We start from the raw sequence: 14,026 nt of genomic DNA on the forward strand, positions 1-14,026 counted from the left end.
AGGGACGTGGTGTTCCATGAAAGCCAGACAATAGAAGATATTGAAAAGCCTACAATAACTCAGAAGACAAATGTTGTTACTCAGGTGCCAGATGCCACAACGAAATCATTCATGAGAAATGAATTTTCAGTGCAAGATGAAATACTTGAAGTAGACGATAATGAGGAAAATGACGGTACTGAGCAGGGGGAGCCACAACCCCGTCTGCCAGACGTTCCAGAACCATCACACGACCAAGATGATGGTGGATCTCCTCAGAATGTTCCAGAAGTTCGTAGATCTGAACGAGGTCGGATTCCATCGAGTAGATATCCAGAATCCGAGTACCTTCTACTTACTGAAGATGGAGAACCAGAGAGTTTTCATGAAGCAGTATCTCATAAGGACAAAGAAAAATGGTTGCTCGCAATGCAGGATGAGATGGATTCTCTGCAGAAAAATCAGACTTATGAGATCGTAGAACTTCCACAAGGGAAGAAGGCACTGAAAAATAAATGGGTGTTCAAGCTGAAAAAGGATGGCAGTGGAAAAGTGGTGAAATACAAAGCACGACTTGTAGTCAAAGGATTCCAACAGAAGAAAGGGATTGATTTTGACGAGATATTTTCACCAGTAGTTAAGATGACTTCAATTAGAGTCATACTTGGTTTGGTCGCAAGTATGAACTTGGAGCTTGAACAGATGGATGTAAAGACGGCTTTTCTTCATGGAGATTTACATGAAGAAATTTACATGGAGCAGCCCGAAGGTTTTGAGGTTTCAGGAGATAATCTCGTATGCAAGCTGAAGAAAAGTTTGTACGGTTTAAAGCAGGCACCTAGGCAGTGGTACAAGAAGTTTGACTCATGCATGGTGAGTCAAGGGTACAAGAAAACTGCAGCAGATGAGTGTGTCTACATTCAGAAGTTTTCTGAAGGAGATTTCGTTGCTCTTCTACTATATGTAGACGATATTTTGATCGTAGGAAAAGATGCAACGAAGATCAACCAGCTGAAGAAGGAACTCTCTAAGTCTTTTGACATGAAAGACTTAGGACAGGCTCAACAAATTTTGGGAATGCAGATTACCCGAGATAGGAAGAATAGAAGGTTATGGCTATCTCGGGAGAAGTATATTGAACGAGTGCTTGAACGGTTCAATATGAACAATGCCAAACCTGTTAGCATTCCATTAGCCAACCATTTCAAGTTAAGTAAGAGATCATGTCCCTCATCCATGGAAGAGATCGGGGAGATGTCGTCAGTACCATATTCTTCAGCAGTTGGAACTTTGATGTATGCAATGGTGTGTACGAGGCCCGATATTGCTCACGTAGTGGGAACAGTGAGTTGTTTTCTCTCTAACCTCGGAAAAGAGCATTGAAATGCGGTAAAATGGATTCTCAGATATCTTAAAGGTACAACGAAGATATGTCTTTGTTACGGGGGAGCTGATCCAATCTTGGAAGGCTATACAGATGCAGATATGGCTGGAGATCCTGATAGTAGAAAATCTACTTCAGGATTCATTTACACTTTTGCAGGGGGAGCTGTTTCATGGCAGTCAAGACTACAGAAGTGTGTTGCATTATCCACAACTGAAGCAGAGTATATTGCTGCCGCAGAAGCTGGAAAAGAAATGTTGTGGTTAAAGCGTTATCTACAAAAATTTGGAATCAAGCAAAAGGAGTACAAGGTACATTGTGACAGTCAGAGTACTCTAGATTTGAGCAAGAACTCCATGTGCCATTCTCGTACAAAACATATTGATATTCGTTATTATTGGATACGCGAGGTAATTGATCGACAACTGTTGAGACTGGTGAAGATCCATACAAAGGAGAATCCTGCGGATATGTTGACAAAGGTGGTGACTCGAGAGAAGCTAGAGTTATGCAGAGACATAACCGGGATGCGTTTTCCCTATATACGGCTGGAGGGGGAGAATTAATAATTTCCAGCCGTAATCTAGTTCTTTCTAGATGTTCAAAGTAGTCAAGAAGTTTATCTCATGCGAAAGTAGCAAAATTGAAAACAAAGACGACTAGATTTTTTGTTCTCCGTTCACACCATTCACCTCCTCATAAGGAAGTAGTAAAATTGAAAACGATTACGGCTAGCCACCATTTTACGTTCACACCATCTAGCGTTCACACCATTCCACCTCCTCAAACTTTTCCTATAAATAGGGGTGTAAGCCTCATTTGTAATTCATTCACAAAAAGTGTAATCACAACCTAGTTAGTGTGTGTGAGATATGTGTAATCCTAACCAAGAGTGAATACATCCCTAGAAAGTGGTGAGAATTACTAGTGTGTTAGTTTGAGAGTGTTTTTTGTGTTTTTGATTTTTGTAATACTCTGTATTCTATTCTTGTGAGTAATAGAGTTATTTTCTCTCAAATTTCTCTCTACCAACGTCCAGGCGATCCTCTCATATTCATAACACTTTCCCACTTGAAAGATGCGAACTTACAATGGAACAAGTTGACAACACAACTACTATGATTTGAGAACTTAAACACAACTACAATGGAACAAGTGAAGTCTTCCCATCGAACAAGTGTGAACCCACCATCCCTTACCATTTCTTTTATCAGGTCGTGAAGTCTTCTCATCGACTTTATCAATATGTAATCCTTTGCCACTTCGAGAAGGAAATTGGTAAGTAATAACATTCGGCGAGCTAGTACTAATACTTTATACCTTCATTGTGACTATATTGGTTGAAAGACAAACTAATTAGGTTATTCAGTTTATAAAAAAACTTTTAAATGTAACACCATCCGTAATCGTGATGGTGACGTGGCAAGGTTATGTGTACCGTTTATAGAGGATGACTGTAAGCCAATGATGTGACAAAGGTGGTGGGAGTTGGGACGAAGGAAAGTAGTGAAGAAGGTGTTACGAGATAGTGTTTGATGATGTGTCAAAGTAGGATTAAAAGTTGATTGAAAAGTGGTGAAAAATATTAAAAAAAAGGTCGAAAGAGTATTAAATCATTATTAACGTTCGTGAGCTAGAAGGTAGTCACCAAAAACGCCTCATATCACCTTGCCCATCACGCATTCACGCCACACTAAAGGCGTGCTTGATGCGTTATCAGAACACCTTGAAGCTATTCACGCACACTACAAGTCTAACAGGTAAACCGAAGGTTTTCTAAAGCAGTGCACCTAATTTTGGATAAATCTTACCTCCTTATATCATCCTAATAGCATGATTATATATTATTGATGTTAAAGACATACTCCGTATTACATAATTTCATGAATAAATAGTAAACGCAACTGAAATATACTATCCCCATTCCCCACACTTTGCAAGATACAATGTATCTCAGCTATCAGTCTCCCGGACCATCATTAGCTATAAGTGGTGAAATATATACACATAATTATTGAGAATATAATTAAACACACTTTTCATCAAAAGCAGTAAATAAATATCTGGTAATCTGCAGATACGGTAACAAAAACAATCATGTTGGGACTCTTGGCAATTCAAACAGGGACAGACTAAAAGATGAAGTTGATTTAAGCAGTCTAAACAGCAAACTTCAAAAAACTTTATAAAAAAGGAACTCAGCTCACAAACACTAATCAACTGTTTCATTTCCTACCATAAATTCTTGTAGCCTGTCTGTTCTTCTTCTTGGCACCAGATTTTGCAACCTTGAGGCTCCTGTTCACAACGCTCAATCTTGCAAGAGCTGCCTTCTTCAAATCAGGCCTATAGTAGTTGTTAGCAACCTGCAATTGATTTAATTAATGCTTCAGCCATGAGAATTTGATTAACCTCGCTTCATGAAAGTGCTCTAAATAATAATGTAACTACAACTGAGTTAAGGGTAGCCTGGGAGATTCGGGTAATAGATACATTATCTCTAACGTGTTAAGCTGGTTAAATGGGTCTAAAGTTGTTATGTTTATCTTCAAACCACATAATAAATTAAATCGTTTAATAAGTAATAACACCAACTAGATAATCATTTAAGCAACTTAATTCTCAAATATCAATTGAACATCTTTAACACGATACTATATAACTCAAAAGAAGAAAGACAAAAAGAAAAACTTTTAACCAAGCACAATCCAACCTAGACCAACAACTACTAACAGTTATGAATCATGACTATTTTGTATTGTTGCAATTAGAGAACATTGAAATTGCGGTATACACATAAAGTACTACAGTAAAACATTTTATAGTTTTCAAAACCAGATGTGTTGATGATTAAACAAATGCACACACATGGTTCAACAAACTACAAATCTGGCAGCTAGAAGATATCATCAAATATTAATTAATGACACCACTTGATAATGTTTGTCATTTGAGAAAAAAATACCTGGTTGACGACTGCCTTAGCCATACGGTTGAACTCCTTTTTCATGACAGATTTGTGAAGCAGACTTGCAGGTTTTGCTATTATGTTAGTATTATCATTTTATCATAATAACATTTTTAGTAAATATAAATATTGTTATTTTTTTTATAGAATAATAATAATTATTATTACAAAATAATACAACTTTTACTTATTATTATTATGATCAATATTATTTTATCAAATAAATAGGGGATACAAAGATATTTTTCACCACGCGTAATATAATTACATTAATAATACTTACCACTATAGTTTTAAGATATTAAGTGAACTTTATAAATTTTACTACTTAAGATATATAAAAGTATATTTTATCATATATAAACGTTAATATAAATTTTTATTAATAAATGACTTTTATTATTATAAAATCTAATAAATATATTTAAACATATAAAACGACTATAGTTAAGTTATATAATAAACACGTATAAATTTTAGAAGTCATTTTGGGTCAAGTTGACTTTTGTTGACTTTTGCATATTAGTCTCGAGCATTAGGATTGTGGTACACTATGACTTGACCAAAAATTGTTAGACAAATATTGACCAACATATAAATATATATAATTAATATAGGTTCGTGAATCCGAGGCCAACCTTGCACTTGTTAAATGACGTTATATGTATTTTTACTACGAAATACAGTATGGTGAGTTTCATTACTCCCTTTTTATATATATTTTTGGGCTGAGAATACATGCGCTGTTTTATAAATGTTTTACGAAATAGGCACAAGTACTAAAACTAATTCTATGTGGGTTTAAACCAGAAATATACCCTTAGCTTGGTAACATTAAACTACTTGTCTATGTACGGTAGGCGCGAATTCTAAAGATAGATCTATTGGGCCTGACAAACCCCATCCTGACTATGGGATGCTTTAGTACTTCGAGGTTATTTTAAACACACCTGCTCTGGTGTACTTCAGAGGGTAAAACATGAATGTTAAGGCTTGTTAGCGGGTGCCTACAACTTATAGAATACTTTTATACACTTGCGAGTGTACGGATATTTATGGAAACTGAAATCTTGTGGTCTATTACTATTACGGAAATGATTGATTATGATAAACTAATGAACTCACCAACCTTTTGGTTGATACTTTAAAGCATGTTTATTCTCAGGTATTAAAGAAATCTTCCGCTGTGTATTAGCTCATTTTAAGGATATTACTTGGAGTCATTCATGGCATATTTTGAAAGACGTTGCATTCGAGTCATTGAGTTCATCAAGATTATTATTATGTCAATTATAGTTGAATGTATTATGAAATGGTGTGCATGCCGTCAACTTTCGTTGTAAAGAAAGTTTGTCTTTTAAAAACGAATGCAATGTTTGTAAAATGTATCATATAGAGGTCAAAATACCTCGCGATGTAATCAACTATTGTGAATCGTTTATAATGTATATGAACGGGTCCTTTCAGTCGCCTTACCCTCATCAAATCGGTTCTAAGTAGCTTGCCTTTATACGCCTTCTCCCTATTCCGTGCTCCTCCAAAGGTCATCAACTTGCTTGAAAGTTTGAGACGAAATTTTTTTTGGGGCGGGTCGAGTGACAACTCGAAAATTTCTTGGGTCAAATGGGAAAAAAATTCTTCTACCATACGAGAGTGGGGGGTTAAATGTTGGTTCATTAAAAGCAAAAAACCTATCGCTTCTTGGAAAATGGTGGTGGCGTTTTTACAACGAACCTAACGCCGTTTGGGTAAAAGTCATACAAAGTCTTTATGGGCGGGAAGGGGGGCTAAATACTCACTCTTTTACTGTTATTGGCAGCAAATATTCGACTTGGAATAGCATTAGGGCTGCTGGTTTCAACATCGACCAACTGCACATTCCCTTCTCGAAGTCTTTTGTTCGCAAAGTCAATCAAGGAAACAACACACGATTCTGGAAGGATATTTGGTTCGGGGACAGACCACTCGCTGAGAAATTCGAGCGTTTATTTCGCCTTGATCAAGATCCGGACTCGCTGATACAAGACAGGTTAATTAAATTAGCTGATTCATGCGAGTGGAGTGCTAGATGGGATTGGATTCGTGTACCATCGGGACGAACTGGGCAGGAACTCGTGGATCTTCTCGAATTAATCTCAGGCTTCAAATATTCACTCAACCCGTCTGATGAATGGGCCTTCAATCTAATCCCTTCAGGTATATTTAGTACGTCGACCCTAGCTTCTCTCATTAACGAGAAATTACTGCCGATCACTTCTAACAGTGATAAGACCCTTCGCAATAATTTGATCCCTCAAAAACTTGGAATTTTCATTTGGCGTGCAAGATTGAATCGACTTCCGGTCTTAACGGAACTTGATAAACGTGGGATTGATCTCGATAACGTTCTATGTCCTTTATGCAAAAGTGTCCCAGAAACAGTGACACATTCTCTTCGAATGCTCGATTGCAAAGGAAGTATGGCTTCGAGTAGCACGCTGGTGGAATCCTTCTCTCTCTCGTAAAATAGCAGTTTGGATGATCGTTTCCTGGGCCGTGTTGACAAAGGCAATGGTGTTACTCAATTTTCGAAACTTTGGCAAAGTATTGAATGGGCTACCAGTTACTATCTTTGGAAGAATAGAAACAATTTGGTGTTTAAAAGAAAAAATGACACCGGTCCAATGATTCTAAATGATATCCAAGTCAAAGCCTTCGAATGGGTGTCAAACCGTTCTAAGAAGCACCGTCTAATTTGGTCTCAATGGCTCCTAAACCCGTGTGTTTTTGATGATCATGGTTAATTCTTCTTTGTTTCTTGTTTAGTTCTCTTTTGTAATTGTCTATTTTCGATTGGCATTCTCTCATATGCCTCCTTTCCTTGTATTGTACTAATCTTTTAATTATATATATATATATATATATATATATATATATATATATATATATATATATATATATATATATATATATATATATATATTTTGCCTTTCAAAAAAATTTTTTTTGCTAAATGAGTGACTTTTTAAAGGAGCAACTTCGTTTTATTGAATAATGTATATTAGATATAGATATAAATATAAATATAAATAGGGAATTGATATTCACACATTACTATTTGATCTATCTACACCTAATTCATTATTATACATTTATACCCTTAATTATATTTAGAATAGTAATATAAGTTGTAACTCCCTATATTAATTTTTGGATATAATTGTAAATTTATAGGACAAAAGTGCAGATGGATCAAAAGTGAAAATCATCTCCCAAATAAATATGTCCTTTTAAATGGTTTGTTGAATGAATCGAATGTTGTGCGATGAAGACCAAGCTTTTGATAAGTTAAAGGCACTTGATCTGTTTGAAAAGTCAAGTGAGCCTTATTGCATATTCTCTCATTCATTCATTTGAAATTGAAACCATAATATTATTTTGAGTTATTATATTTTATCAAAAAGTGAAATTAGTGAAATTTTCAAATGTATACGTTTTTTTAATAGACATATAGATAGATACTTATAAAGAACAGTAATAGTACCAATATTTTAAACATAGACACTTGCAATGAAAAGTAAGGCGTACCAATATTTTGTCCTTCGTGTGTTATATTAAAAAGACCTGCTTCAACTTGTCAATATGTATTATATTGACATGACATGTTGAGATTGATTCCTTAATTACTCACCCACCATCCTTTCCCACTTGAAAGATGCCAACTTACAGTGGAACAAGTTGACAACACAACTACTATGATTTGAGCAACTTAAACACAACTACAATGGAACAAGTGAAGTCTTCCCATCGAACAAGTGTGAACCCACCATTCCTGACCATTTCTTTTATCCGTCGTCGTGAAATCTTCTCATCGACTTTATCAGTATGTAATCCTTTGCCACTTTGAGAAGGAAATTGGTAAGTAATAACGTTGGCGAGCTAGTACTAATACTTTATACCTTCATTGTGACTATATTGGTTGAAAGACAAACTAATTAGGTTATTCAGTTTATAAAAAAACTTTTAAATGTAACACTATCCGTAATCGTGATGGTGACGTGGCAAGGTTATGTGTACCGTTTATAGAGGATGAATGTAAGCCTATGATGTGACAAAGGTGGTGGGAGTTGGGACGAAGGAAAGTAGTGAAGAAGGTGTTACGATATACTATTGGATGTGTCAAAGTAGGATTAAAAGTTGATTGAAAAGTGGTGAAAAATATTAAAAAAAAGGTCGAAAGAGTATTAAATCATTATTAACGTTCGTGAGCTAGAAGGTAGTCACCAAAAACGCCTCATACCACCTTGCCCATCACGCATTCACGCCACACTAAAGGCGTGCTAGATGCGTTATCAGAACACCTTGAAGCTATTCACGCACACTACAAGTTGTCTAACAGGTAAACCGAAGGTTTTCTAAAAGCAGTGCACCTAATTTTGGATAAATCTTACCTCCTTATATCATCCTAATAGCATGGTTGTATATTATTGATGTTAAAGACATACTCCGTATTACATAATTTCATGAATAATATTATTGATGTTAAAGACATACTCCGTATTACATAATTTCATGAATAAATAAGTAAACGCAACTGAAATATACCATCCCCAGTCCCCGCACTTTGCAAGATACAATGTATCTCAGCTATCAGTCTCCCGGACCATCATTAGCTATAAGTGGTGAAATATATACACATAATTATTGAGAATATAATTAAACACACTTTTCATCAAAAGCAGTAAATAAATATCTGGTAATCTGCAGATACGGTAACAAAAACAATCATGTTGGGACTCTTGGCAATTCAAACAGGGACAGACTAAAAGATGAAGTTGATTTAAGCAGTCTAAACAGCAAACTTCAGAAAACTTTATAAAAAAGGAACTCAGCTCACAAACACTAATCAACTGTTTCATTTCCTACCATAAATTCTTGTAGCCTGTCTGTTCTTCTTCTTGGCACCAGATTTTGCAACCTTGAGGCTCCTGTTCACAACGCTCAATCTTGCAAGAGCTGCCTTCTTCAAATCAGGCCTATAGTAGTTGTTAGCAACCTGCAATTGATTTAATTAATGCTTCAGCCATGAGGATTTGATTAACCTCGCTTCATGAAAGTGCTCTAAATAATAATGTAACTACAACTGAGTTAAGGGTAGCCTGGGAGATTCGGGTAATAGATACATTATCTCTAACGTGTTAAGCTGGTTAAATGGGTCTAAAGTTGTTATGTTTATCTTCAAACCACATAATAAATTAAATCGTTTAATAAGTAATAACACCAACTAGATAATCATTTAAGCAACTTAATTCTCAAATATCAATTGAACATCTTTAACACGATACTATATAACTCAAAAGAAGAAAGACAAAAAGAAAAACTTTCAACCAAGCACAATCCAACCTAGACCAACAACTACTAACAGTTATGAATCATGACTATTTTGTATTGTTGCAATTAGAGAACATTGAAATTGCGGTATACACATAAAGTACTACAGTAAAACATTTTATAGTTTTCAAAACCAGATGTGTTGATGATTAAAGAAATGCACACACATGGTTCAACAAACTACAAATCTGGCAGCTAGAAGATATCATCAAATATTAATTAATGACATCACTTGATAATGTTTGTCATTTGAGAAAAAAATACCTGGTTGACGACTGCCTTAGCCATACGGTTGAACTCCTTTTTCATGACAGATTTGTGAAGCAGACTTGCAGGTTTTGCTTGTTTCTTGGTCTTGGTAGTTGCTAGCAAAATCGATTGGTCCTTTCCAGCGGGCTGAATGGTAACCGTCTTCTTGTTGGCAAGTCCTACAAACAAATACCATAACAAAATATCAATATATCAATACTTTATCACAGTAAATATCCTAAAGATAAAAATGTTTGCTTTATCATACATTTTATAAACTAAAGCTTCATATTTATGCATATATACATTACCACAGAATCCAAAACAAAATAAGAAACCAAGCAATAACTACTGTAAGTCCAACTCATTCAAACTGAGCAGAATAAGCAAATACTATCCAAACATTATTTTTTTCCCTGCCACAAACACTATTAAACTGCTTCAAAATTAATCATATTCGAACTTCACTACATTGTTTTATTTTTGATACCATTTCAATTTCCAAATATTAATAAAAAGTAAGCATTCTACAAAAGCTGAAGCCAAAATAAACATAAACATAGAAAAATTATATAAAAATCATATCTCTAGAAAAAATTTACCATATAAAATAAAATAAAGACCTTAAACAATAACTTAATTTTATCATGGTCTCAATAACATAGTTTAAATATATATTATTACATACAAGCAAATACACAATAAGCATAACTCATAAAAACATCACTAAGATATAAATAACACGCTTTTAGCTCCCTAAAAATATTAGCACATTTATGTCAAACCCTAACTAAAACAGAATCAACAATCAACTTGACAAAATTGTGCATACAAACAAATGAAGTTTGGATTACCAGAGTGTTTGTACGAGTTAAGGTTGTAAAGGTTGTTTGGTTCTTTGCTAAATTGAACACTCTGAGTGTTGTTTCCAAACTCCTTTACAAGAAAACAGTTGTTCTTCTTCACGATCTCCCAAATCAGCTGTCCTGGTACTGTCGCCATTTCTACTGACTGCTTAATCCTGTTTCGTTAAATTCAAATCAGAAAACACAAATGTTTATAGATGTAATATGTAAATAAAAAAATATGTGATTAAGATCACTTACGGTTTAGGGTTTTACGACGGCGGCGTTCTTCGGTTTGTGAGTTTGAAGGCGGAAAATCAGAACGAGTTTGATTTTATATGTTAATAAAAACCCTAGTCTGATACAGCGTAACTCGATAATACAATGTTCTTTAATACCCCCCTTGTGTATTAGACATTTACTCATATGGTCCTCTGTTAGTAGCTGGGCCCGGACTGGACTACATATTATAAAGTGGGCTTAAGCCTTGAATATTCGGGAGTGGGCGAGGTCTTTTATGGAATGGACTTAAGCCTTGAATGTTCATGAGTGGGCAAGGTATTTTTTTATTTTTAAATGCAAGACCCGTAGTAAGTGGGAATTGAACTTGAGTATCCTGTCAAGATTCTCAAGCATTCACCACTAGACTGACCATCGGGGTTTAGCCGCCTGTTACATTAAAATCAGAAACATTTTTTTCTGGCGAAAAAACATAAATTAAAATAAAGCGATCTTCACGTATGAAGATCATAAATGTTACGAATAATGTAGATTTTTTAAGTATACTTGAAAAGATCCTATGATTATCTTCTTTTCGTGGAAACAACAAATGAAACTATTAAAACTATGATTGAAATGAACATTAAATTAATACAAAGCCAATAAAATGAAACTGTTTAGTCCATCAAATCCCGAGTCTTCAAGAGTATAGACCAACAAGACATTAGAAATAGTATTATGAAACTATTAATTTACATGTGACGTGGAGGCAAATTTAGTGGAAATATTGAGAACAAGATAGATGATAATTCGGCATTTGATGAAGATCTTTAGGAGAGATTAGAGTTGTTAAATGAGGTGATTGATATTCAAAAGATTGAGGAGAAAAACGTCATCCAAAAATCTAAGATCAAATAGAATATTGAAAGGGACGAGAATAAGAAATTTTTTCATGGAATGCTTAAACATCGAAAAAGTAAACAATCGGTTCAGAGCATATCTTTAAATGGTGTATGTGTGAACGGACTCGAGAATTATAAAAAATGCCTTTAAACAGTTTTACGACGTGAAGTTTGCGGCTTCAAGTTCGAAAAGCTCTCGGACTGCTTTTACAGCAGGATCACATTTAACAGTCAATGATAATGAGTTGCTGCAACATGATGTCACGAAAAAGGAAATACGAATTGCGGTGTGGGATTGTGGCAATGATAAATCATCGGGTCCCGATGGGTATACATTTTTATTCATTAAAAAGTTTTGGGATTCATTTAAGGTCGACTTGGTGACTTCGATCAATGTTGCCTTTTCAGATAATAGTATGCCAAAAGTTTTTGAGTGTGACGTGGCAACGTCAAATTTTGACGTTGTGTTACGATGAATGTCAATTTAAATGTTAAATTTAAGTGATATGTTTAGAGGGATATGGTAAGATTTGATTACAAATTGAATGTAAAAATAATAAATTAACAATATAGATATAATGTGTCACATTTTTATTGGGTGCCAAAAAATTGATTTGTCTGTCACGTTGTAACTAAGTCACACCATGCGTCAAACTTGACACCTCATAATGGCTTTTGGGGTGTTATATTTATTCCGGGTAGGATCCAAGTCATCTTTCTGGCCGTAAGAATATGATTAACACGCTTCGTAAGTTATGGTCTAAGAGCATAGGGAGTGGTGACGTTTGATGTGTAAAATCGCGTATATAAATTATGTTGGAAAATACCGATTTAAAGATTACTACACAGTAACGAGCAATGTACGCGATCGTGCAATAGTATTAAGTTGGTAAATCCGAAATCGTTTCAAGGACAGTTTAACTCAATTCAAGATTATAAACTAATGTGTAATTAAATAAACAAATAAAATGAAATAAAGGAAATAACGAATAATTGGTTTTGGTTATTTAACGATTAACCAATCAAGAGAAATTTAAAATAAAAACAATATTTTTGTACTTTTCGAATAAACAAGCAATCAATGCGGACAAGATAGATATGAAATCAATAAGATGGAAATATGTCCCCCTGGGCTTTCTTCACTATGTTGAATGTATTAAAATTAAGTGAGGATCCAATATCACACACATGCAATTCAACTTACCGGTTCACCCAGAGTTCTCTTTTAGTAAACACAACAATTCAGATTACATAGTGTAGGGTTCCGTGTTACTGACGACCTCTAAACTGTGGTTAGCTAAATTGACTAAAGACTTGAACTGTGACACAGAGTTCTCTGAAATCAACAATCGCGTCAATGTTCGTGCACACGATCAACCCCTATATCAACTAATACACAAATTAATTCATCTCTTTGGTTCAGATAATACTCAATTTACTCAACCCAAATAACCACCTGAAATAATAATGACAGACTCCAGTAAACGTCACTAAATTGGACAACCACTATAGATCAGATAGTAATGGATCAAGCAACTGAAAATAAATGCAACAGACTCCGTATAGTGTTCACTAAATTGGACAATTACAATTATCAATTAATTTGCATAAAAATATCAATAAGAGCATTCATGTGTTCAAGCAATAAACCATCATACATAAGATAAAGAATCCTAAAAGTACATCCAACATAATATTTAGCCTAGATGAACATAATAATTTTAGCTCATGACCATAACATTAATTGAACACAAACAATTAAAACACAAACAATCCATCATTGGTATTAACAAATAAATAAACTGAAAGTGTCAAGATTATTTATAAACTAAATAATGAAAGTCACAAGCCAAATTAAATAAATAAAGTTAAAAAGCCAAACTCTTTCTTTCTTGTTTCTTTTCTGATCGATGAGCAAAGTGGGATCCACCAACTTGACACCACCCTTGCTTCCTTTTTGTTCTTGTTTGATGTTGTTGTACCAAAATAACACACCTTTTTCCTCTTGCACACAATTGTTGACCAACAAATATTTCTTTTCTTTGTGTTGCTTGCGTCGACAGAACAAAAACCCCACAGGGGTCCCACGCATGCTGTACAGCCGCACCCC

At 34.7% G+C, this 14,026-nt stretch overlaps 1 protein-coding gene across 1 annotated transcript; it reads right to left on the minus strand.

The window, feature by feature from the left end:
- Positions 1 to 9,015: 9,015 nt before the first annotated feature.
- LOC139845641 (large ribosomal subunit protein eL28y-like) lies at positions 9,016 to 11,146 on the minus strand. The gene is made up of 4 exons (XM_071835904.1): positions 11,057 to 11,146; positions 10,805 to 10,971; positions 9,966 to 10,129; positions 9,016 to 9,366 (listed from the first exon to the last, which is right to left on the minus strand). The coding sequence occupies exons 2-4, from the start codon at positions 10,950 to 10,952 to the stop codon at positions 9,226 to 9,228; spliced, it is 453 nt and encodes a 150-aa protein (XP_071692005.1). The 5' UTR covers positions 10,953 to 10,971; positions 11,057 to 11,146; the 3' UTR covers positions 9,016 to 9,225.
- Positions 11,147 to 14,026: the final 2,880 nt, after the last annotated feature.

The sequence above is a fragment of the Rutidosis leptorrhynchoides genome, chromosome 4 (assembly GCF_046630445.1).
Source record: "Rutidosis leptorrhynchoides isolate AG116_Rl617_1_P2 chromosome 4, CSIRO_AGI_Rlap_v1, whole genome shotgun sequence".
Taxonomy (NCBI): Eukaryota; Viridiplantae; Streptophyta; class Magnoliopsida; order Asterales; family Asteraceae; genus Rutidosis; species Rutidosis leptorrhynchoides.